Source organism: Aethalodelphis obliquidens, unplaced genomic scaffold (assembly GCF_003676395.1).
Source record: "Aethalodelphis obliquidens isolate GAN/ISIS:26980383/991018 unplaced genomic scaffold, ASM367639v1 scaffold6, whole genome shotgun sequence".
Taxonomy (NCBI): Eukaryota; Metazoa; Chordata; class Mammalia; order Artiodactyla; family Delphinidae; genus Aethalodelphis; species Aethalodelphis obliquidens.
This window is the reverse complement of record NW_020837950.1, coordinates 39,177,413-39,202,552: the sequence shown is the minus strand read 5'-3', so window position 1 is coordinate 39,202,552 and position 25,140 is coordinate 39,177,413. Positions and strand designations below refer to the sequence as shown.

At 45.6% G+C, this 25,140-nt stretch overlaps 1 protein-coding gene across 1 annotated transcript; it reads left to right on the top strand.

Moving 5' to 3' along the window:
- The first annotated feature begins 20,933 nt into the window (after window positions 1-20,933).
- On the top strand, window positions 20,934-24,548 carry CYTL1 (cytokine like 1). The gene is made up of 4 exons (XM_027104039.1): window positions 20,934-21,083; window positions 22,940-22,984; window positions 23,125-23,253; window positions 24,465-24,548. Exons 1-4 carry the CDS (start codon window positions 20,934-20,936, stop codon window positions 24,546-24,548), a joined length of 408 nt encoding a protein of 135 aa, XP_026959840.1.
- Window positions 24,549-25,140: the final 592 nt, after the last annotated feature.

Sequence of the window (25,140 nt, the reverse complement as noted above, 5' to 3'; positions counted from 1 at the left end):
TAGCTGCTTTCAGATGGCTTTAGCATATATTATTATATTTACACAAATCTTTGAAATAAGCAGGAATGGTAGTTGTTAGAGGTGAGAAAGTTACACACAAGTGCGTAATTAGGATTCTTAGCTGCAAATAGCAAAATGAGCCCTAGGTCATATACACATAAAAGGAAAGTATTAAAGGATATTTATTAGCTTACACAATCCCTGGGATGGCCAGAGAATTGAACAGGGCATGATGCAGGCAGTAGCCAAGATCATAACTCCCCATTGGACAGGCTGCAGGCATAATCCCACTGCTTCTAGGCACTAACATTGGAGATGCTGAACAGAAGTTGCAACACGGCAGACAATTTCTCTCTTCTGGAGCCAAATCTCCTTTAGTTGCATCTGATTGGTGCTATCTAGGTCATGTCCTTTGTCCTAGCTGCAAGGGAAGCTAGACAAATCGAATTCTGATTCTCCATTGCAGAGGTAAGCAGGATTCACGAAGTGGAAATTTCCTTCCCTAAAATAAAAAATCCATTCAAAAGATAATGGGCAGACACCACGATGACATATGTCCAATTGCTGGGCACCACAATGCAGAGGCCCAAATCCTATGAAGAGCAAAGCATGGACCATTAGTGGATTAAGTAGGTAGATTATTGCAGTAATGGCCTCCAATCTGTGTTTGCCTTTCTGCATTGCCACCCCCACCAAGCTGGAATTCTATATCTAGTGAACTTATCCTTCAAAATGAAGGAGACATAAGACTTTCTCAAACCAAAACTGAGGAAATTCAGACCTGCCCTACAAAATATCTTGAAAGAAGATCTTCAGGGAGAAGGAAAATGTTATAGGTCAGAAACTTGGATCTACCTAAGGGAAGGGAGGGGATTAGAGAAGGAACAAATGAAGATAAATAAAATCTTTTACTTTTCTTATTCTTAATTGACCTGGAAAAGAACCATTTGTTTAAAGTAATAAGAGTAACAATATATTGGGTAATAATAGCATAGAGATAATGAGATTAGTGACAAGAATATCACAGGTATGGGAGGGAGGGACTAGGAAATGGAAGAAAACAGGGCTCAGAGGTGCTACAAGCCCAAGTGCATGTAGCCAGTAAATGGGGGGTTGGAGAGTCAAACCCTGAACTCTTTGATCCATATTCCGTGCCTTTTTCTCTCCATGAGAACCTTGGTTATTCCTCTGGGAATACATGGGAATGAGCTCCAGGTCTTCCCTTCTGGGCCCCATTTCCCAATTAAAATTGGGGAAACCTCAAGCTTTTCCTTTGTTGTTGGTGACACTTCTCTGAGCCCCATGTGCATGTGACAACACCTGAGCTCCATCTCTGTAAATGACAGCTCATTTATTGCAAAGCCTTAGAAATATCCGAGGCCATCTGGTAGACCCAGGGCTCTGGCCTCTCTGGCTGATCACCTTGACTCACCAATAATCCCAGCCACCACTTACTAAGTGTATAATATGTGCCAGGGCCTCGGCTAAGCATCTGACACATATTGTAGCATTTAATCCTCTTGACCTTATTTTCATCCCTGTTTAACCAAACAGGACAGTGTATCCAGAGAGGTTAGGCAACTCACCTTGATAGGTAGAACTTTGTCCTCCAAAAAGGTAGTGTTCAAGTCTTAACACCTGTAATCTGTAAATGTGACCTTATTTGGAAATAAGTTCTTTGCAGTTGTAATCAAGTTAAACTGAGGTCATACTGGATTAGAATGGGCCTAATCCAATGCCTGTTCTTATAATAGAGGGAAATGCAGAGAAAAAGACACACAGGGAGAAGGCTACATGACGACAGAGGCAGAGATTGGAGGGATGCATCTACAAAGCAGGAACACCAAGGATTACCAAGAACTGCCTGAAGCTGAGGGATGCATGGAACAGATTCTCCCTCAGAAACCTCCAACATGGACCAATCCTGCTGACACCTTGATTTAGACTTACTTCTGGCCTCCAGAACTGTGAGAAAATAAGACTCTGTTTTAAGCCACCTAGTTTGTGATACTTTTATGGCTACCAGAGGAGATGAATATATTGCCCAAGGTCACACTAACTAGTAGGATGGGTAGACTAAACTGAAATGCATATTGTAATAGGGAAGAACAAATCTGACTCCATATTGGATCAGTTTCTTTTGCTTTAACCTTTGTGTTCTATTCCTTTTGCTACAAGTTAAGAAAGTTGCCTACAGCCTGAATTATACAGGATAGCCCATTCTCAAGGCTCTAACCTTTAAAGGTACAACACTTTTCCATTCACATAGGGATAAAGAGCTGCAGAACAGAGAAAAACATTTGTCTTGTTGGAGGTTTATAGGAACATCATGACCTGACCTAGTGGACAACTGCAAGAACAAAGGATTCTGACACCAAGAGGATTGCAACAACCAAACACTGCTACCCCCGGGTAAAAGAAGCCTGAATTCTAACTTGGGGAAGATGGTTCTTTGGGACACTAGTCCACCATCATCTTGGTCTGCTGGCTTTCTGAATAAAGTCTCTACTCGTTGCCGCAATCTCTTGATTCATTGGCCTGTCATTCGGTGAGCAGTACAAGCTTGGACTCAGTAACAATATCTGCTTTCCTTAAAAGCCCATGCCCTTAGCATAACCTTGTCCCACTTGCCTTGCACGGTGAAGAGTTAGTCTGGGGTGTTGGAGCAGGAAGATTTCAGAGATCAACCCACCCTAGTGTTCCCCAAACTGGAATTCCTGGAGCACAGTTCTGGAGGGTGGTAATAGGTAATTCGTGACATAAATTTGGTGTTTAAGAAACCATAAGTCTTAGGCTGGGTCCCGCAGGAGCAACCCCCCAAAAAGGATGTGAATGCAGCAGCTTATTGGAGAGGTGACCCCAGAAAACAGTCACAGGGGAATAAGGAAGTGAACTGGGGAAGAGAAGTGGCCAGGTTGATACACTCAAGTATCACCTCCTTGGTGAAACCTTCTCTGATGGACCAAGGCAGAGTTAATCCTCATCTCAAGTTCAGTGCTTCCCCCGAGATGTGTTCTTTCCCATATTATAGAATTTATCATTGTGTCTAGAATGTGTAGCTTTATGGAGTGCCTCCCCATTAGCCTAAATTCTTGAAGAGCATTTTCTTTTTCAATTCTCAAGACAGTAGAGAAGATAGTGGGGTTAATGATGGACAGACTATTATACCAAGGAGATCTTGAATGCCATGCATCTGGTTTCTAACTAAACTCTACAAAGCCATGTGATTTAGGTGAAGGAATAGGCTTTATTGGAGAAAGCAAATCTTATAAGGCCAAGGTCGGCGGGGTGGCATCCTGCCACCCTCCCCTGGAGAGGTGTGCTGGGCCAGGGTACTCTGCTGGGCATCCAGACTAGGTCTACCATCCAGCAGAGGGACCCCACCCCTATTGCTCTCCTTTTGTGCAGGACAATCAGAATGGAAACTTTTCAAATGCAGGAACAATTTGAGCCTTTTGGCGCCAGCTCTTACAGCTGTCTGGGAAAGCCATCTGCCTGGCATCTGGGCACCTTGGAGTCGTCCATTAGAGGTAGAAGTCCCTCTGGTGGAGAAAAGGGAACCCTCCTATGCTGTTGGTGGGAGTGTAAATTGGTGCAGCCACTATGGAGAACAGTATGGAGGTTCCTTAAAAAACTAAAAACTGAACTATCATATGACCCAGCAATCCCACTCCTGGGCATATATCTGGAGGAAACTCTAATTCAGAAAGATACGTGCACCCCAATGTTCATAGCTGCACTATTTACAATAGTCAAGACATGGAAGTAACCTAAATGTCCATCAACAGATGAATGCATAAAGAAGATGCGGTACATGTATACAGTGGAATATTACTCAGCCATAAAAAAGAATGAAATAATGCCATTTGCAGCAACATGGATGGACCTAAAGATTATGATAATAAGCAAAGTAAGTCAGAGAAATAAGTAAGTCTGAAGTAAGTTGGACAAATATATGATATCACTTATATGTAGAATCTAAAAAATAGTACAAATGAACTTATTTACAAAACAGAAACAGACTCACAGGCTTAGAAAACAAACTTAGGGTTACAGAAGGGGAAACTGTGGGAGAGGGATAGATTAGGAGTTTTGGATTAGCAGATACAAACTACTATATATAAAATAGGTAAACAAGAGGGTCCTACTGTATAGCACAGGGAACTATATTCAATATCCTGTAATAAACTATAATGGAAAAGAGTATGAAAAAGAATTTAAATATATATATCTATATATATATATATAGATATATATATTTACCTGAATCACTTTGCTGTACACCAGAAACTAACACAACGTTGTAAACTAACTACACTTCAATAAAAAAATAAAAATTTACAGAAAGATATGAAATACATTGTGAGGATGGAATACACAGTAAAAAAAAAAAAAAAAAAAGTCCCTCTGGGTCATAGGAAGTGGAGAGAAAGTACAGCCTCCATCCAGGATAGGGGACCCCCTACCCGTTGCTATCTCCTTGCCCAAGCAGCCTAACAGCCCTCAGGGTCAGTTTTGTGTACCACTCTTCGTATTACACTGGCAAATGCAGTGAGTGAGTGAGTGAAGGGGAGGCAAAGCAAGTCTGAGTCTATTGTAGATCAGCTGTCCTCCGCTATGCCAGGCTATGTGTGGGCTCCTAAGTGGCCCCGACACCTTGGCATGTGGTGGGCCATCAAGGTACCTTTGTTTAGTTTTGCAGTCATTCACTGCTTATTCTTCAGGATCTTACAACATGCTGCTCAAGGCAGGGAAGAAACAGAAAAAAATCTCCCTTTGCAGAGTTTACATTCTAAGAAGGAAAATAGGCAAGAAAGCATGCTTTTTTTAAAAAAAACAAAATATTTCAGGAAGTGATCAGTACTCTAAAGAATTGAAACTGCCCTTAAACTGAAATAAACTGATCTAGGATACAGAAACTACCCTCAATCAGACTCTAATACAAAAGAGTGTATCCCTCTTAGATCAAGACATGAGGGGCTCCTGCACTGGGTCCCCCACTATTAGAAGGTCTGGCAAATCATAAACACACTGCAATTTGTTAGAACTTCTGGGGCTTCCTTCTCAGGGGAGCTGGCACAGAATGTCCCATAACCCTAAAGATGGGTCAGAAACCCGGGAACACTTCTCTGCGTCTCTGGCATTATCTCCTAAAAACAAAATGTGACTGCATGCCAGTGCTTCCAAGATTTGTAAGTTGATTCACTGCTGATGTTAGAGACAGATACTGCTTCCAAGAGTAAGGAGGATTTGAGCAGCCAGAGGGTTTGGGTACCAGAAAAGACAAAGGAGTTAACACGTGGCATCCCTGCTCTAGAGCGCATGAACCGTCAGATTCCTGTATAACAGGGTATCGTTTCCCGGCAGGGCTGAGTAGCCATTTCTAGCTTCCTTTTGGCTCCAATAGGTAGATCCAGAGGCACTCATGAACCACCGGGTATTGGCAAGAATTGCATGGTGTGGCTGAGGAACATTTTGCATTACTAAATATTCATTTTGCGCTTATTTCGATGTGTGTAAGTCTAGATAGAACTTGTCTGAAGCGTGATACAGATTCTTTATATTAGCAACTAGGTGGATGTTGAACACTGAAATCACAATCGTTTTATTTTGTAAAAGTAGTCAATGAGATTTCATCATATTTTCAAAAGTAGTCAATGGATTTCATCATATTTTCATCATATTTCATCATATTTTCATCATATTTCATCATATTTTCAAAGTAATAAATCATTTTTGATTGGTTTAAAGTATTTTTATTTAAAATTTTCTTCTATTATAATGTATAATTATTAATTATATCAATTTATATTCTAATTTATATTCTTTTAGTTTAATAATTTTGAATATGATAGAAGAAAAATGTTTTTGAAAACATGCATGAAGAATAATTTTAAAAACATTTTTACAATTAATTTGTGTTTCTGATGCAAATACATTCTGTCAACTAAAAAAATGTACAACGTGAGAGTTGTGAGTTACATTTTATTTGGGGCAAAATGAGGGCTATAGCCCAGGAGACAGCATTTCAGATAGCTCTGAGAAACTGCTCCAGAGAGGTAGCGGGGAGGTCAGTACATATGTGATTCTGGTGAAGGGGGAGTACATGTGGTCAAGCACATACTTTTTGCAGAAGGTTTCTGCTGGTCTCATGAAGGTTACTAGTCATGAGGAGCAGAAGTCATCATGAAAGATTTTAGTGCTTTTCTAGATACGAGGAGATGCAAGAATTGGGCTCATAAAATCTTCTCCTGAAAATATCTAACCATCTGAAGACCTGCTCTGCCAGTCCTTCCCAGAGCACAGAGGGCCTCATTCCTGATCTCCACCCTGAACTCCTTTCAGGGGGTGTTGAAGGTCAGCGGCTGCAGCGGCTCATGATTTGATCCTTGTAGAGGTAGATGGCAGGTGCCAATTTGTAGGTAACAATTCTAAGTTTGTTAACTTGGAATGTAAATGTTCTCAAAGATCTTTTAGCCCTCTGAGTATGAGTCCAAGTTTTTGCTGAGAATGCCCAGCCCCTCCTCCCTACATGGGGGCCCCCTGACAAGCCTCTAGGGTCCAGCTGAGCCATCTCCTCATCTGGAAATGCCCCTGCTTACTGCTCAACCCTGATAAAGTGAAGAGTTTCTCCTCTACCTTCCTGCAGCCCTTAGGACATCCCATGGTCAGGCACTATGTACATGGGAAGGGGTCGCCTGAAATATTGGGGAAGGAAACATTGTTGAATGCATTGTTCCCCTTTACAGAACTCCCTCTTCTTGTCTGCATGATATGCCAACCCCTTCAGTCCCCACAAGGACTAAAAACGTAAGTCACCATTTACCCATTTATTGAGCAATTACTATGTGCCATTTAGTATAATAAGCATGTTACAAACATTCATTTAATTAAGTCTCCTATAAAGATTATTTTTTCATTTTTAATACCTGAACAGTAAGGCTCAGAGACAGATTTATCTATTCATTTCTTTGATGAAAATGTATCAAGACCTCCTATGAAATGGTCACTGCTGGGTGCTACAAGTAAAATAAAGAAGGAAGGAAGTGTAGTGCATACAATTTAATGGCAATATGAAGGCGCGTGGTTCTGAAATGCCATCGCTGGTGAGAGATTGAGCCAAGCACATCCAGCAGAGGCTGTCAGGCTGCAAACTCCAAGCGTTCAGCCATGCGCTAAAATCCACCCCAACCCCAGTAGAGTCTGCAAATGGGAGCAGAGTTTTCCAGACATCTGTGGAACTCTGGAATGAAATTTACATCTAACCACGAAAATGCATTTTTACCATCATTCAAAGGAAGTCACTGATGGCCAGTGGGGGGAAAGCAGACATCAGCCATTAATGGAAAAGTCCATTAAGACTCTTGCTACTGACTCTTGCAGGACTTGTGTGGCAAGGCTGCCATGAAAATGCATCTAGAGCCCATGTCTGATGATGGAGCCTGAGAAAACCCAAGATGCCCCTCAAGCTACCTGACAAATTTACTCAAGTGCTGAGACCAGCTTAAGAATCAGCTGAATGAGTGGAAGGATGTGAGGATAGTTTTATTTTGCTTATTTTTGAACAGTAGTTCAAGCAGGAAAATGGGAAGATTTTTCTGGAAAACACGTGACACGTACACAACAGATAAAGTTGTTTTTTAAGCACACGGATCAATTTGCAAAGCATCAGGCAAAACTGTCATGACGTGAATAACGATGATGACAGAGCTGTCACAGGGTGCCCTGTAGGAGTGTGGCACTTACAACAGCTATCGATAAAGTTTGCTCAATCTGCCATTCATTCATGAAATACGGGGGAGGAGGAGAGCATGTAGAATATTTCTGGAGTCAGTCACTGTGCTGGTTGCTCACGATCCAGCTGTGAGCAACATAGAAGGTGTACAGGAAAGAAGAACAGTAAACAAGCAATGATCTGTGGCTAATGTCTGGACAGGGAAGCATGAGAATCTAGGAGAGAGAACAGAGCAGACAGCTCATCTTGCCTGGGGTGAGAAATTGCCTTGTCAGGGAAAGGACAGTCCAGACACTCAGTAGTCTGAGCCTGATTGCAGTAGGGCTGGGAGAAGGAATAGTGTTCCAGGCAGGGGAACAGCGTGGTCAGAAGCCCAGGCATCGGAGGGAAAATGACACATTTGAGGCACATTTTTAAAAAATTGAAGTATAGTTGACTTACAATATTGTGTTGGTTTCAGGTGTATAGCAAAGTGATTCAGATAGATAGATAGATAGATAGATAGATAGATAGATAGATATAGATATGCACACACCCCTATGCATACATACATATGTATATGTTCCTTTTCAGATTCTTTTCCCTTATATGTTATTACAAAATATTGAATATAGTTCCCTGTGCTATACAGTAGGTCCTTGTTAGTTATCTATTTTGTATATAGTAGTTTTGTATCTGTTAATCCCAAACTCCTAATTTATCCCTCTCCCCTCCTTCCCTCTTTGGTAACTCTAAGCTTGTTTTCTACGTCTGTGGGTCTATTTCTGTTTAGTATATAAGTTCATTTGTAAGGCGCACATGTTTTATAAACATGTGATGCCCGTGTATAAGAGGTTACTATTACAGTGTATTCGTTGAGAAAGGCCAGATTAATTTCCATACGTCTTCTGGTTCATTTTTCAAAAGACTAATTCTGTAGCTGTAAGAAGCCCAATTGCTGCTCACGTCTCTGCTGAACAGATGGATAAGCAAATAACAAGAATCCAAAGCTCCTATATTTGAAATAGAATTAGGGAGAACTACATACATAACAGTGTGAAATCAGCATGACCTGTCTGGAAACATATGTGATATTCCTCCACCTGCTTTTTTGCCTTTTCTCCTTTGTTTTGAAATGTTTCAAGGATATAATTTTATACTATGTTTAGGGCCCTACATCTGCTGTGCATCAGTGAATGCAGCTCAATTTTAAAAACACCCTGAAAGTCTGTGATAAGTAAACACAGCCCATGTGAGTGTATTTGGCGTATCTGGCTACCCCCAGCCAATGAAGATGGTTTAGAGACATCCCATCCCATGCGGAGCATCAGCTCTGGGACCCAGATCATCTAGGTTTTATTACAAGCCCATCAAGTACCAGCGGCGTATTTTTGGCAAGACACATGGCCCCTTTGAACCTAAGAGCTTCAAGTGTAAAATGAGGATTTATACCCATCTCTCAGAGTGGTTGTTTGCTCAGAAAGTATTGAGAGCTACAGCCGTAAGTGCTCAGGACCTGTTTGTACCCCCTTTGCCTTCCTCATTCTGTGCCATAAGTGAGCCTCACTCAGCAACTATGGCCTCTTCATGAAGGAAAAAAGGAACTATTCAAAGAAAAAAGAAAAAAACTTGGGAGGTCACACTGGAACGTGCCAGGAACATGGATGTGCAGCCAGCTTCTGAAATGGTTTCTGAAGAGGTGAGATGCTTTCCACCCAAGGTTTAAGTCCTTCTCACCAACTTCCTGCCCTGGGTATGTGTTGGCTACGAGGCTTCCTGAAAGGATGGAGGCCAAAACACTCAAAGCGCTTCCCGAGGGAGGAAGCCTTCACCTCAGAAGCTGGAATCCACGGGACTGGGAAGATGAATGGGGGTCTCAGGGGGCCCTTGTTTATGGTGGCTGTGCTGGGGCGCTGGCTTCCCAGGGCTTCATGCTATGGGAGGAAGTGACTGGAACATCACTGATTCGTTCATTCCACCCACGTTCTCTGTCCTTGTACCGGGCTCAAGCCCTGGGCCACCGCCTGGGGGTGGAGATGGTGTGTCCTAGCTCCCGAGCCCCTCATCGCCCAATGTGTTGGGGAGTTGGGGGTGGGAACCGTATTTTGAGGGCTGGAAATCACATAAATAATAATAATACCAAACCCACAATGCTCTGTCTACCCCTGGCACTGGTGGTCTAAAGGCTTTGCATATCTTAACCATTTCATCCCCTCTGGCCCCGAGCATAAGGGTGACCACCACCATTGTCTCCATTTTACAGGTAAGGCAGTAGAGAAAGTCACACGGCAAGAAAATGACAGAGCTTAGATCTGTGGTTTGAGTTGAAACCTCTAAATCAAGCTGGCCCTCGAAAAGAAAATAGAATGGTAGGTGCCAGGAGCTGGGGGAGAGGAAGTGGAGGGCAGTGTTTAGGGGGTACAGAGTTTCAGCTGGGGAGGATGAAAAGGTTCTGGAGATGGATTGTGGTGACGGTTGTACAACAATGTGAATGTACTTAATGCCACTGAACTGGACATTTAAAAATGGTTTAAAATGGGACTTCCCTGGTGGCGCAGTGGTTGGAGTCCGCCTGCCGATGCAGGGGACACGGGTTCGTGCCCCGGTCCAGGAAGATCCCACATGCCGCGGAGCGGCTGGGCCCGTGAGCCACGGCCGCTGAGCCTGCACATCCGGAGCCTGTGCTCCGCAGCGGGAGAGGCCACAGCAGCGAGAGGCCCGCGTACCGCAAAAAAAAAAAAAAAAAAAAAAAAAAGGTTTAAATATTTCAAAAAATTATCTTGTGTATATTTTATGACAATAAATTTTTTTTCATAGGTTCAGGGGAATACAGAATAGCTCTAGAAATACTCATCACATTGCAGGAGAAATGGATCATCTTTCATTATAAAAGAAATCATTAAAGATGGAAACGGTTGTATAGATTTTTCATAGGTCAGTAGCCAAAACCAGAGACTGGTCTGAGGTTCTAAATTTAAAAGAATTCTGGTTGTATATGCGTGACACCAAAGCAACAAGCATATTTGTTCAGCTAAGTCGATTCTGTTAATTTATTGAAAAGAATCAGTTAAATGAATCATTTAGCATCCTATAAACAAAACAAACACAACAAAAGGGAAAAAAATCTGGGCCTCCAAATACGATCTCTAATACAACATGCTATCTGCTAACAACCAGGGAATTTTCCAGGTTCCCTGGAGACAGGGTCTGGGAAGGGAGATTACTCATAAGTGAGCATCGCCCGTTCTGCCTGAAACAAGTACCCCACTTCAATCCTCACGACCACGTCCCCATGAGGGACCTCAGGACACTGAGAACATGGGGATCAAGCACATTGCAGAATGGTGGTCCAGAGCCTGATGTGCCCGTGAGCCCACACTCAGGCCGCTGCAGCCGGTAGGCTGGTCCTGCCCAGGGCAGAGAGGACTCGCCATGCTCGTGATGGACCTCTTAAAAGCAACAAGCCACCACATTTATAATGGAGAGAAATGCAAAACAGCACCTTAAATAGAGTCTCCCTTCATTTTCTGAGGAAATTAAAGTTCAGAGATAGGGTAGTGAGCTGCCCAGTATCACACAGCTTGTTAGCGTATAAAGAAATTATTTTTGTCCTTCTTGCCTTCTCTCCATCCCTCAACAAATTTTTATTGAGTCCTTTCTCTTAGTTGGCAGGGTAGTGGGGTGTTAGGAACTCCGATTTGAGCCAACCTGTCTGGTTTGAACCTGGGCTTCACTTTAATGAATTGTGTGACCTTGAGCAAGTTATGTAACTTCTTGCCTCATCTTTGAAGGGGGGATGTGATGGTACCAGCACCAACCTGGTAGGGTTCTTACGAGGATCGCCCTGGTTCACGTGCACAACACCCTAAGAAAAGCACCGGACCCTCGGCCAGCTCTGTATCCACATTAGCTGTTATTAGTTTCAAGGTCCCCAAACCAGGCATGATGGGATGTGGACATTTGGTGCAAAACATTCCATCAACGTCACAATTTTGCCAAGTGTCACCTCTACCTCATCTTAGAGTGTCTCTCCGGGGCCTTTGCTCAGCCCGGGGACACAGAGATGACCAGCTCAGCTCCTCCACCAGAAGATCCTGAGTCTGACACAGACATTGGCAAACAAACCACTGGAAGGCAGCCTGGGGGGTGTCACACGTGTTATTAAATTGAAAAATTATAATCCTCAAGGAATAACCTCAAGTAATAATGTATTGTTCGGTGTGTTTGTTGTCTATTGTTGTGTAATAAATTACTGTACCACAAACATGAAGGCTTAAAACAACACCCATTTGAACCCTCCTATACTGTTGGTGGGAAAGTAAATTGGTGCAGCCACTATGGAAAACAGTATAAGGGTTCCTCAAAAAACTAAAAATAGAGCTACCGTATGATCCAGCAATTCCGCTCCTGGACATATATCCTGACAAACTATAATTCAAAAAGATACATGCACCCCTATGTTCATAGCAGCACTATTCACAATAACCAAGACATGGAACCATCCTAAATGTCCATCAGCAGATGAATGGATAAAGAAGATGTGGTACACACACACACACACACACACACACACACACACACACATATATACACACGACGGAATACTACTCAGCCATAAAAAAGAACAAAATAATGCCATCTGCAGCAACATGGATGCCACTAGAGATTATCATACTAAGAGAAGTAAGTCAGAAAGAGAAAGACAAATACCATATGATATCACTTATATGTGGAATCTAAAATATGAGACAAATGAACTTATTTATGAAACAGAAACAGACTCACAGACACGGAGAACAGACTTGTGGTTGCCAAGGGGGAGGAAGAGTGGGGGAGGAGTGGATTGGGAGTTTGGGATGAGCAGATACAAACTATTATCTATAGCATGGATAAAAAACAAGGTCCTACTCTATAGCACAGGGAACCATATTCAATATCCTGTGATAACCAGGATGGAAAAGAATTGAAAAAATGTGTAAATGTATAACTGAATCACTTTGCTGTACAGCAGAAATTAACACAACATTGTAAATCAACTCTACTTAAATAAAAAATTTTTTAAAATAAAAAAAATTAACATCACTAAAGGAAAACAACAACATCCATTATCAGCAGCTACTGGCTGTGGAGGGCAGTCGGGGTGAAACCAGCTGGGTTCTCTGCTGTGCGTCTCACTGGCCATGTCTCATATCTGGGGGCTCTGGGGAAGGATCTGCTCCCAAGCTCATTCAGGTTACTGACCGACCCAGTTCCTCGTGGCTGTATGTCTGAGGTTCCCATTTCTGTGCTGGAGGCCAGAGGGGCCACTCTCTGCTCCTAGAGGCTGCCCCATTCCTTCCTATGTTTCTCCCTCCACCTTCAGACCAGCAGTGTAGGTCAAATCCTTTCCACACTTGGTAGATCCCTGGGTAATCTCCCTTTTGAGTAACTCAAAGTCAAGTGATCAGTAACCTCCAGGACATCTACAAGATCCTTTTTGCCATATAACTAACTAAACCACAGGAATGATATCTCCTACATGGGCTCCACCCACACTCAAGGGGACGGGGTTCTACAGGGGCCTGGAGGTCGTGGTAGAATTCTGCCTACCACAGTCAGGCTGGGCTAGGTTCTACTGTCATAACAAACAAGCCAGAGGTGGGCTGGGGTATAGCTCTAGGTCTCCACCTCAGGGTGAGGCCAGCAGAGCCGCCACTATTTTTTGACTCAGTGGTCCCATAGCAGAGAGAAGGGGAAAGTGGCAACGCATGCACAGGCTCTTAAAGCTTCTGCCCAGAAGCAAAACCCATCATGTCCTCTTACGTCATTGCACGAAATGACTCACGTGGCCATGCAAAATGTCAAGGGAGCAGGGAAGCTCAGTGCTGGCTTGGAACCAGGAGAGAGGAGACTGGATGTATTTGATGATCAGCACCAATGATTGCCACAAATAGTGAATCATCAAAGAGAAGGCAATGGCTGCGAGCACCAGCTCTGTGCTGGGCGCCGTGCTGGGTCCTGTCTTGTTCAGAGCTCTCTTATTTTTAAGAGATAGAAAAACAACTCACTGAAACCAGCTCTAGCCAAAAGGAAATACTAAGTCTATAGCTAGAAATGACCCCAGGACAGCTTACAGAGTCCAAGGAGGAATTCCAGCACTGGGCCTCTGGGAACAGAATCAGGGATGGCGCTCCATCCAGACTCTCTTCTCCATCCATCTCCCAGCTCTGCTTCTGGCCTTGCCTGCTCCTCCAGCAGAGAAGCCCACTCCAGGTCAGGAGACATAACTGTTGGCAACCATGTAGGGACATTGGTGGAATGAGAGAGCGACTTTCTTCCTGTACCCATCAGTTCATCCCAGGGAAGGAAGCTGATTGGTCCATCCTGGGCCACGTGCCCTTCGCCATAACCATTGTGGGAAGGTTAGAACTGGCCTAAGATGGAGTGAATGAACAAGGTCCACAACCAGGAAAAAAAAATGAAAAGAAAGAAAAGATAAAGAAAATGAAAACCACAGTCACACTGGCTATTTCATGTTTATTTCATCTTCACAAGAACTCTGGGCAATAAACGTTATAAATCCCATACATCAGAGGAAGACAAGGGGTGACAAGATTTGCACAGTCACATCATAACAGAAGTGAGATTTAAACTGAAGCCTCTATCACTCCAAAGCCTGTGTTCTTTCTGAGAAGCCAAGCTGGGACTCTTCTGAAAGACTTTTTCTGAGTCCTTTCTGCATAAACAGGCCCAAGGAAAATGTTTGGGAGAATTTGTCCTGCACACTGTTTCCTATTAAAATTTGAATCCATGTTTCAAGGATTATAGAGGGGTCTCTATTCTAAGACGTGGGATTATTTTCAGAATCACTGCCCCAAAGCAAAACCTGGCCTTGTTGTTTGTCTTCATTCCTTTACTCTGGAATATGTGGGCCAACTTTCCACTTGGGTTTGCCAAGAGCGCAAGTAACAAGCTCAAAACACAGCACATAAACAGGGGGAGATGTGTGGCTTTTAACCAAAGGAACACTGCTGTTGACAGGACATCCTGGAGGCAACATTCCGGCTAGTTGTTCAACCTACACCCCTTGCTCAAATACCTCCTGGCTGTTACTGCTCTGTCAGGACAGCACAGGCATCACTGGCCCTGGATTCTGACCTCAAATGCAGGCAGGAAGGGGGACTCAGAGGTAGTCTCTTTGCTAGAGAACTGGCCTCTACCACCAGCCCCTGATGTCAGCATCTCAGACTCCTTGTGTGTCCAGTGTGATGTTTTCCAAGGATGGAAACTGCCGCAGGGCTCTTCCGATCTCTGGCGAAAACAGCTACTGCCTGGACTTTGGGTAGCCGAGGAGATCTGAGACTGGCCATGGCCCTTTCAACCTTGGCTGTCATTGCAAACAGGCACAGGACAGGAACACAGGGAATATTCGGGGGAAAGGTGTGATTCTGAGTTTGAGCCATGTAATGAAAGAGTTCTTATTTCTTATGGTCTGCTCAGGAATTTCCCATAACCCCATAGGGCTGGGAACAAAAAAGTGTTTCCCTGGTTACCTGCATCACTTACAGGAATGTGCCAGTCTGAATAGCCAGAAGGAAAAGTTTAAGTGATCTTTATCTAAAAATGCTAAAAAGGAGTCCCAGACTATGAAAATACGAGGTCACGAGACAGACATGGCAGGATCTGCTGGCAGCGCAAAGCTCAGGACTTCCTTCAATGGTCAGGGGATGAGATGGCTTGTGTCCTCTCCAGACAGGGATGGGATAGCATGTGTGCTGGACTCTACCAGCAGCCACATTGCGACCACAAGGAGACCTGGCTTTAGGATGAAGTCAGTGACATATGTGTCAGTTCAGGTTCAACCAAAGATGCAGAACCAGAAGCAGAGACATAGTAAGAGATTATTTTATTGTAAGGAATTGGCTGACACGGTCATGGAGGCCGGCATGGCCAAGAAAGTCCAAAACAGCAAGGCAGGCTGTCAGGAAGGGCAAGCTAGAACTCAGGGTGATGGGTCAAAGCTACTGTACAGGCAGAGTTTCTTCTTCCTCACGGAATTTCTTCTTCATCAGCTCTGCTCTGAACATTTTTCAACTGACTGAATCAGGCCCACCCAGAATATCTAGAATAATCTCCTGTCCTTCGAGTCAACTGGTTATGGACTTTAATCACATCTACAAATACCTTCACAGTAGCACCTGGAGTAGCATTTGATTGAATAACCAGGGACTATAGCCTGGCAGAGTTGACACATCAAAAGACCATCACAGTATGGAAGAGGGAGACAGAATAAGGTGATTTCTTGGTGACTTCATCGAGCTCCTAGATCAAACCATTCCTGAGCTCCACCTACCACTACGTGTTCCAGTTGAACTTTCCAGAAAATCTGGCCATGGGTATCTCAAACCGTGTTTTCTGTAACTCACAACTTTAGTCCTAACTGACACAACGGGGGCCCAAACCAAGGAGGTTAACAGTTCTGACTAGACCTCTCAAGGAGGGCTGTGTTTCAATCTGGGTTCCAGCTAGTGGGAGACACATTGACACACAACAGGGATAAAGGGGCAGTCACTTCCATTCAGCAGGGAGATGTTTACTGAACACCTACTCTGTGTTGGACCTGGCCTCCATGCTGTGGACACAAAGACAAAGAGGACACTCGCTCTGCCTGTAGGGGGCAGACAAGCAAACAGACTAAGGCCGGAGTGGACAATGCCATGTCAAAGCAGAGGAAAGTGCAGGGGCCATGGGAGCCTGCGCAGGCAGGTGGAGGGGACCCAATCCAGCAAGGCAGGCTTCCTGGAGAAAGTGACATTTCAGCTCAGTCTGGAAGGGTGAGAAGGAATGAACCAGGAACAAACAAGGTGAGGAAAAGACATTCCAAGAAGCAGGAACGGCATGTATGAAGGCCAAAGGCCACTTGGGTGTTATAACTACAAACACTAGGGATTGCTAATGCTGTGTGATTTGGAGCGAGTCACTTCACCTCTCTGTGCCTCAGTGCCCTCAGATGATGATACTAGAATGAATGCATTAAGCCTTGTACAGGGCTTGGAGCAAGGCCGCATTTCAGGGTTAGCTATCATCACCATCGTCATCATCATCACCATCATCATTGTCATTCCTTGATAAAAGTGCAGGAAAGGACAGGCAGAGATAGCTGGAGAGGTAGTCTGGGACCAGGCCACAGACCTCAGACTATCTTCCAGGCCTCAGGGAACCAGGGAAGAATGTGAAACAGGCAAGCGTGGATTTCTGCTTTAGAAATGTCTACTGGGAGGAGAAAGAATTCTGGGCAGAGAGATGGTAATCGTAATGTAATTGTGGAAAAGGATGTTGAAGCCACTTCCCATGGAAAAAGTTTCAAGAAATTGGGGTGTTTGCTCAGAAAGAGAGCCGGCTCTGTCTGGGGGGCAGGGATGAGTAGTGGTAGACAGGTTGACGGCTGAGAATCACCCAGGGCTGTTCTGTGGAGGAAGGTAACAGAGATTTAGGTCACAGGCGGTAGCTCCAGGGAGTCAGCACATCTCACCTTCACCTTGGGAAGAATTTGTATTGTTCACAGCTGCCCAGAGACTGGAGGGCAGTCTTAAAGGGCAATGAGCTCCCCATCCAGGGAGGCATGCAAACAGACTCTGGATGAATGCTTGACAGGGAAGCTGTAAAAGAAGCACAAGCACCAGGCAAGTTGATGCAGATCATTTCCAAGTTCCTCACAACCACAATCTCTGTTATCCTACTGAACCCTGGAGAGATGGTGTATTAGTTTCCTGTTGCTGCTGTAACACATAACCACCAACAGAATGGCTTAAAACAACACACATTTATTCTCTCACAGTTCTAGAGGTCAGAAGTCCACCATGAGTCTCACTGGACTAAAATCAAAGGCTTGGCGGGGCTGTGTTCCTTTCTGAATGCTCTAGGGGAGAATCTTTTTTTTTTTTTTTTTTGCCTTTTTCAGCTTCTAGAGGCTTCCTGCAGCTCTTGGCTTGTGGCCTCTTCCTCCACATTCAAAGGTAGCAGCATAGCAGCTTCCAAATTCTCTCTCTCCTTCATACACCGCCCCCGCCCACATCCCCATGCCCATCCCACATCCCCACAACGTTCCTCAACTTGCTGACGGAGCCATCGCCAGGGAGAGGCTTCTGAGGCACCAGGGTTCCCACTGTCATGCCACTTACCCTGTGTGTTCGATGAGTTAATTGCCCTCTTTAGTCTCCTCAGAGGACAGCATCTCTCATTCACTGTTTTATCCTTATTGTCCATCTCAGGCCTGCACACAATAGATTCTCAATAAATAAAGTGTCTGGAGAATGAATGAAGAATCCATTCAAAGAAAATGGCTGGTAGAGGCCATTCCAGCTGAGAAGCATTCACTCACTCATTAGCTCTGGCTGCTCGGCTCTCCTGACATAATGAGGTACCATGGCTTGATGGGACCCCTGCTCTTCTCACGCACTAAGGGGGTTGGGAGAGACCTTTGGAGGAAGACAGAGGCTTCAGTCTGTGCGGAAATTCCAGCCTGGATTTTTAGCATTCATGTTCCATACTGAGTAGCCTGATGCTGAAGGAGCCAGGGAAGGGGCCAGGGAAGGGAGCTATTGGGGGCGCAGGGGGACGGCAGTGCCAAAGGAGAACTTTGTGAGCAAATACACCCGTGGGTCCCCTGATACCTCCTTCATCGAGGGCAGGGTCTCTCTGGCATGACTCCGGCTGTGCTCTGTGGGTTTCTTAATGGGTTTGTGCCTCGCTCTGAGTAACAAGATTAACAGCCATCAGGTTAATTCAGCAAAGCTTTCCTGAGCATCTGCTCTGCCCGGCTGGGTGCTGGGTGCTGACAAGCCCAGATGCAGAAGGCAAGCACTGTGAGTGGGAAGGCAGATGGGATCCGGTTAGCGGGATGTCTGGTGCGTAGGGTGCAGAGGAGGCTTCTGATTCGCCCAAGGAGTCCTATCAAAAACCACACACGTGTCCAGGGTGGAACAAGGCCAGACCTCCCAGCGACACATGTATCTCACCATCAAGTGCACAGAAAAGCCCGCTTTTTCAGCACAGCAATGCCTCCTCGATCGGATGGTCCAAGGACTAGTTTTGCTGCTTGGGCTGGTTTTTCCTCCCTGTCCTGAATTTGAAGCTCCTTCGATGAGCACATCCAGAAACACTGGAGCATTTCAAAGGAGTCCGGAGTCCCTGACTGGGGCCGGTTTGTCTGCCAGGGAGGCCCACGCCCCAGGCACTGCCACAGAAAGTGGGGAGACCCCTTGATCCAGAAGAAAAACACATCTGTGTTTGCTGCTTGCACCTCCAAACACACACAGTTCTGCCCTGCCTGAGAGGGCACCCAAAAGGCTGTCCCCAGGCCATCTTGCTAAAGGTGTTTAGAGAACATGCTCTCACCTGCAAAACAGGAAGGCAAGGCTGTGATCCCTGCCCAGGGCTTGAACACAGAAAAGTAGCAAAATAGAACATCAGGGCGGGAAGAGACCTCCCGCTGCCTGGGGTGATGCTGCTCTGTTTATGGACAGGGAACGGCACCTGTCAGGAAGGGATTTTTGTGGGCAAACAGAGACAGGGAGAGGCTGGAGCTGAACTTTCATCCCTGCTGTTGATCCTCGATGCTGCCCCATATGCAGGACACCACACTCCTTTCCCTTAACCTTCTGGTCCTCCACTTTGGTTGTTTTGTTCTGGGAATGTGTGCCAGCCTGGGCCGCTCTTCTGCCCTCCCCTGCAGTGAGACAGGCTTGGGAGACAGGCAGACCCAGGTGCACAGCTCTGCCTCCCCTTATAAGCCTTGTGACCCCAGACAGTTTCATAGCCCCTGAGAGCCTCAGTTTCCTCGTCTGGGAAATGGGAATAACCCCACCCACTTCACTGGCTTTCTGTGAAGCTCATGGCATTTGTGACAACAGCTGTGTAGTTGTATAAATGAGCTTCACGCATCACTGCTGGAGCATATGTGATACTTGGTGTTAAGTAAGAACCTTCCTCTCTTTCGACAGCTCCTTCGCGTTGCTTGTTCCTTGGTCTTGGGCAGCCCAAGAGCTCAAACTCATCTCTGGCTGCAAGAGTCCTGCTCTTCCCCAGTTCCACACTGCAGAATGGGAGGATGGAATGAAGACAAGGCAGAAAGCCTTACTGGACCCATTTGCCTCCAGCTTTATGACCTTGTACAAGTTGCTGGAACTCTGTGAGTCTCAATTTTCCCACATGGAAAACTGGACTGTTTTCTGCAGGACCTGCCTCGCAGGGATGCTTGTAGGAAAGGAGACAGTGACATTAGCTCTGACTGTGATAATAGCTCAGCATCTTCTCTTCCTCGCTATGCTCTTATCATCCCCGTTTCACAGACAAGGAGAGGGAAGAAAGAGTTAAGAAGCTTGCCCAAGGTCATCACAGAAGCGGGTGACCATGCGATGCACGGAGCACCTAAGGGCAGAGCTTACTCTCCTAACTGGTACCCATGCTCCTGTATTTACAGGAGAGCAGCCCGCAGAGCATCATTGCTAAGAGACCCACATATGGAGAACCAACCCTTCCAGTGGGTCTGCTCTGTACCAGGACTTGTGCTGGGAGCTTGAAGTGGACCAGCCAGGGGAATGCTCCCACATCCCCCATCACAGGCCCTAGCACAAGCCCATCTTCCAGAGGCAGAGGCGCAGCTGCTCAGAAGGCAAGGGATTTCCCAAGGTTCCCCTGGCCAGTCAGTGGTGGGTGGATAGTGATACCCAGGCTGCCTGAGCCCAAACCCCCGGATCACTGGTCCTCAATCCATCACTTCTGGTCCCTTTCCCTCCCCCAGCTCTGCTCCAAGAGATCATCCAGTTTTACCAAACGGTCCCCATTCTGACTGAAGGAGCTGAATGCTCACTCCCGCCCCTCTGGCTGAACCACCATCCCCTCCTGTCTCCCTCTTGTCCTCTGCCCCCCTCATCTGCCAATCCTGCCACTTCAGGAAGAGCCCCTGCCAGGAGAGAAAGTTCTATGGCAAGTTGTGTGAGAGGAAGACCCTGTTCCCTTCCAGGTGCCTGGCATCTCCCCCTCCCCGCCCCTGCCAGGAAGCACCTCCTCTCAACAAGGGGGACCTTTAGGTCTGAAAGGCTCCAGTGTCCACAGGCCAGGTGGGCGTGCTCTTGGCCTTGGCTGGGCACCACAGGAAACGGAGGCGTGGAGGACCACCCCCAAGCCTCTGCTTAAAGGGGCGGCTGGCCTCGGGCTGCAGTCAGGCCGCCTTTGCACCATGACCCCCCAGCTGCTTCCCCTGCTGATGCTGCTTCTGGCCGGCCCCCCCGCCGCTCAGCCGGCTCCCCCGACCTGCTACTCCAGGATGCTGGCCCTGAGCCGGGAGATCACCGCTGACTCCCGGAGCCTGCAGGCCACGGAGCCTTCGGTGAGTGCCCTCGGCCCCCCTGAGGACTGGGAGACCCAGTTCTCAAAAATTTGCCTTTGGACCAGGGAAAAAACGCTATTTTTCTTTTCTGGTCAATGTTAATTTCAAGGGTATTTGTGTTTTATTCCCATCCTATTAAATACCGATGGTTTGCACTTCCTTTTAAATACAAAGAAAATATAATCAAAGACATCACAATTTTTGTTTATAACTAGCTAGCAAATATCAGAGGATCTGTTTTAAAATGTAAAAAGAGAGAGAGAAAGAGAGAAAGAAGAGAAGAGAAGAGAAGGGAAGAGAAGGGAAGAGAAGGGAACAGGAGAAGAGAAGCTCCCATAGAGTTTAGAGCTCCAACTTAAGGAGGACCAAAGAGTCCTGCTTATTTCTTCTCTCCACTAGCCAGCAGGAGCTAAGGGGGCAACTCCCAGAATCAGCCCCACCCCTAACCTGCTGTAGGACCCTGAGCAAATTACTCAGCCCTGAGTCTCAGCATCCTCAGCTGTGAGAGGGGGTGGCCGAGCCCCTCACCGGCTTCGGGCAGCTGGAGGGTTGAAGACTTGAATGCAGACACAGCCTGCACAGAGGACAACCCAGGATGTCTGCACTGTTCTCAACACTGTGTTAAGAGGAAGACCCAGGGGCTCGGAGCCATCAGTCCCACAGGGGCCACCCAGAACTAGAATCCGGCCTCCTGACTGCTCGTCCAGTGTAGAAACAAAACAAATTAAACTTTAAAGCTCTGGTAAAATTTAAAAGTATCCCTTTACCGCTTGTGAACCCTTCAAATAAAATGCACCGTTCTCAGATGTGGGGCTTACGATACCCTAGCACCTCCTTTGTATTTTCTTTTTGAAACTTAAATGATGAGTATTTTTTTCAACTTATGAAAGTCATATACTTTGAAAATGGTTGGAAAAGGCACAAAAGACAAAGAAGAAAATAAATATTACTGCAATTCTACCACCTAGAGGTGACCTGCTGCCATCACATTCAGAGGATAGGATTTCAGCTCTGGGTCTGTACATAGTTATCCAAGTGTGCGGACAAATTGGATCAAGCAACACAGCAGTTCTGCAATTTACTTTTTAGCGACTCTGTCAAATAAATTAATATTTCTTTGTAACAACATTTGGTTGTATTTTTGCGCCCCAATGTATCCGCAAATTCCTTGCTATTAAATATGTAGAGCATATTTTAAAACTATATGATTTTAAAGCTTAAAATAATGCATAGGCTCAGAGCTGGAAGGAAGTGGAGGTGATGTGTTCTAACTCTCTAATCTCACAACTGGGAAACCGAGTCACAAAGAAGAAGGAGACCTACCCTACGTCACACAGGGGATAACTGGTCGGGAGGGACCAGAATCTGGGTCTTCTGACCTTCAGGCCAGCACAGAAGCAAAAGTGAAATATAGTAATATATAAGTGTACATATATATACAGTTTTATATTACTAAAGTATATACTGTATATATTACTATGTCTAGATTACAGTTATAGAACTGTTTTAATATATATACATATATAGACACACATATTTATATGTATGTATCTCTCTCTCTATATATATATATGTATGTATATGTGTGTGTGTATATATATATATATATAAAACTGTTCCCTAGCTCATAGTCAATGATAAAATAGTTGCATTCTAAAAGTCGAATTCTAGAAGAGCAGTTTACTTTGGGGGAATGTGGCATATGGTACAAGAAAGTATTGTACACGGCAGCATCAAGGAAGGCCCCAGGGATCTGGGGCTGCTCTGGTTTTGGGGAGGCTGGCAGAGAGCCTTCTGTGGCCAGGCTGAGGGTGTGTCCCTGTGAGCAACACAGAAACCCGTTTCCCTTTCTGCAGGAGCCGTGTGTGAGATACCTGCCCAGGCTGTACCTGGATATACACGTAAGAGGGGTCTGCCTGCCTGCGGGAGGGCTTGGAGTGGGAGTGGGGAGAGACTGTGCAGAAGGGCCAGGAGTCCCCAGCTCCCGCGTCTCTGGCTACTGACTTCCACCACGAGACCCGTCCCTGTTGTCCACTCACAGAATTACTGTGTGCTGGCCAAGCTGCGGGACTTTGTGGCATCGCCCCAGTGTTGGAAGGTGGCCCGGGTAGATGCCTTGAAGGACAAAGTGCGGAAACTGTACACCATCATGAACTCGTTCTGCAGGAGGGTAAGTGACGCCATTGAACATTCTTTTTCTACTTGTCATCAGCCAAGAACTTAAGAGAAGGGTTAGGAGAAGAGGGAGATGAGGAGGAGGAAAACAAAAGCTTGTGGGGTGCTTCCAGGTCACAAATCCCTTCCTCAACCCTATAGCTCTTGCTGAGGACAAGGCTCCTCCTGTCCTCCAGCTCCATCTCCAACACCCAAGACCACAGGCTGCGAGGCAAATGGGGCTGGGATTGCGGGTAGAGGACTCTGGAATTCCGAGAATTCCCAGAGCCCTGGGATCAGGAGAGACTTCCTGGGGGAGGGGCTTCTGGTGTGCTCTGTGTTGGGAGGAATCTGGCAGCAGAGGGGAGGGAGACGGGAAAAACACAGAATCAGCACTGGTTAAGATGTAGAAAGCAGCGTTGTGTGGTCCTAGGGGCACAGGCTTCAGCATCAGGCAGACCTGAGCCCCTGTCTTCACCTCCCTGCTTCCTAAATGCCAGTGTCCCCTCCTCTCTCTGAGCCACAGTTTCCTCATTCGTGAATGATACCCATGTCAGGAGAGCATTGGGAGGATAATACTACTTACAACCAGTGTGTGCTGGACACTGTAGTAACTCCCTCGGTCCTAAGATCTCTATCAAGGTGACTAAACATAGAATACTGAACACCAGGCCTGCCCAGGAAACTAATAATTAGCTATTAGGTTTTTAGCTTTAAGTTTTATTAAGATTTGTTTGTTACTCTGCATCAAAGATGAGACAAGCATTTTGTCCCACACCCATTCCCCTCCTCATTCCCCTCTCCCCTTGGTCATGGAGGGGGGAGACAAGAAGACGACATAATACAGTCTGAAAAGTGCTGCTGTTGGCTCTAAAGTGTTTGAAGGTGAGACCTGGTGCTGTTACTCATGGTATCCCCGATGTCTGGCCCAGAGTCTTTGCTCAATAATTAAGATTTATTCATTTATTCACTCCCTTGCCCATCTATCCATCCATCCTTCTGGTCAACCAACGTACAACTGAATTCAATAGTCAAAGACTATATGAGATTCAATGGGATGGTGAAGAAAGACGTAACCAGCTCTCCTTGGGGGAATGAAGGTTGGGAAATTTTCACACAAAGGGGAACAATTGAACAGTCTTTGAGGATAACCAGGAGTCCTATAGCTGTGCATGGGCTCTGTGGCCACCTTCAGTGACATTCCTGCTCATTGCACATCTTTTCCAGGATTTGGTGTTCCTGTTGGATGACTGCAGTGCCTTGGAATACCCAATCCTAGTGACCACGGTCCTGCCAGATCATCAGAGCTAAGGCAGCTCAGACCAGAGAGAGACCCCAGGGGGACTGAAGTTATGTCAGCTGCCCAGACACAATGGGCTAAAGCCATGGCCCCCACAGGTCTCCCTGAAACTGTCATGTGTCTCTCCACCTTCTGGAAAGCAAGGCTTGTGCTGCTACCCTAGAAACGATTTTTAACATAGTTAGAAGCCTTGCTTCTCCTTCCCCTTGGTTTTGTCTTACCAGGATGGTGAGGTACACAAGCATGTTGATTTGATCACTAAGAAGAAAAGGGCAAACCAGCTTCTTTTTTATGAGCAACTAGCTTGAGAACAAGCAAAATAGTATGTTTGCAGTACCACTTTAACGGAGTAGTGGTACCATTTTTCTTTCTTGATAAAAAACTGCTTTACATTTAACCAAGCTTCTATTTTATACCTTCTCGCTCTACAAATTTTCCTTACACTTATCTGTCATTTTTAAGGAAATTTCATTATCTATAAGATGTATTTGCGAGGTTCATAATTACATAGTGCTGATGGGAACCACTCTTTCATTGAAAGGTGATGAAAATCAAATAAAGACTATCATTACAGTGAGAAACACGTGTCCTGCTGTATTTGTC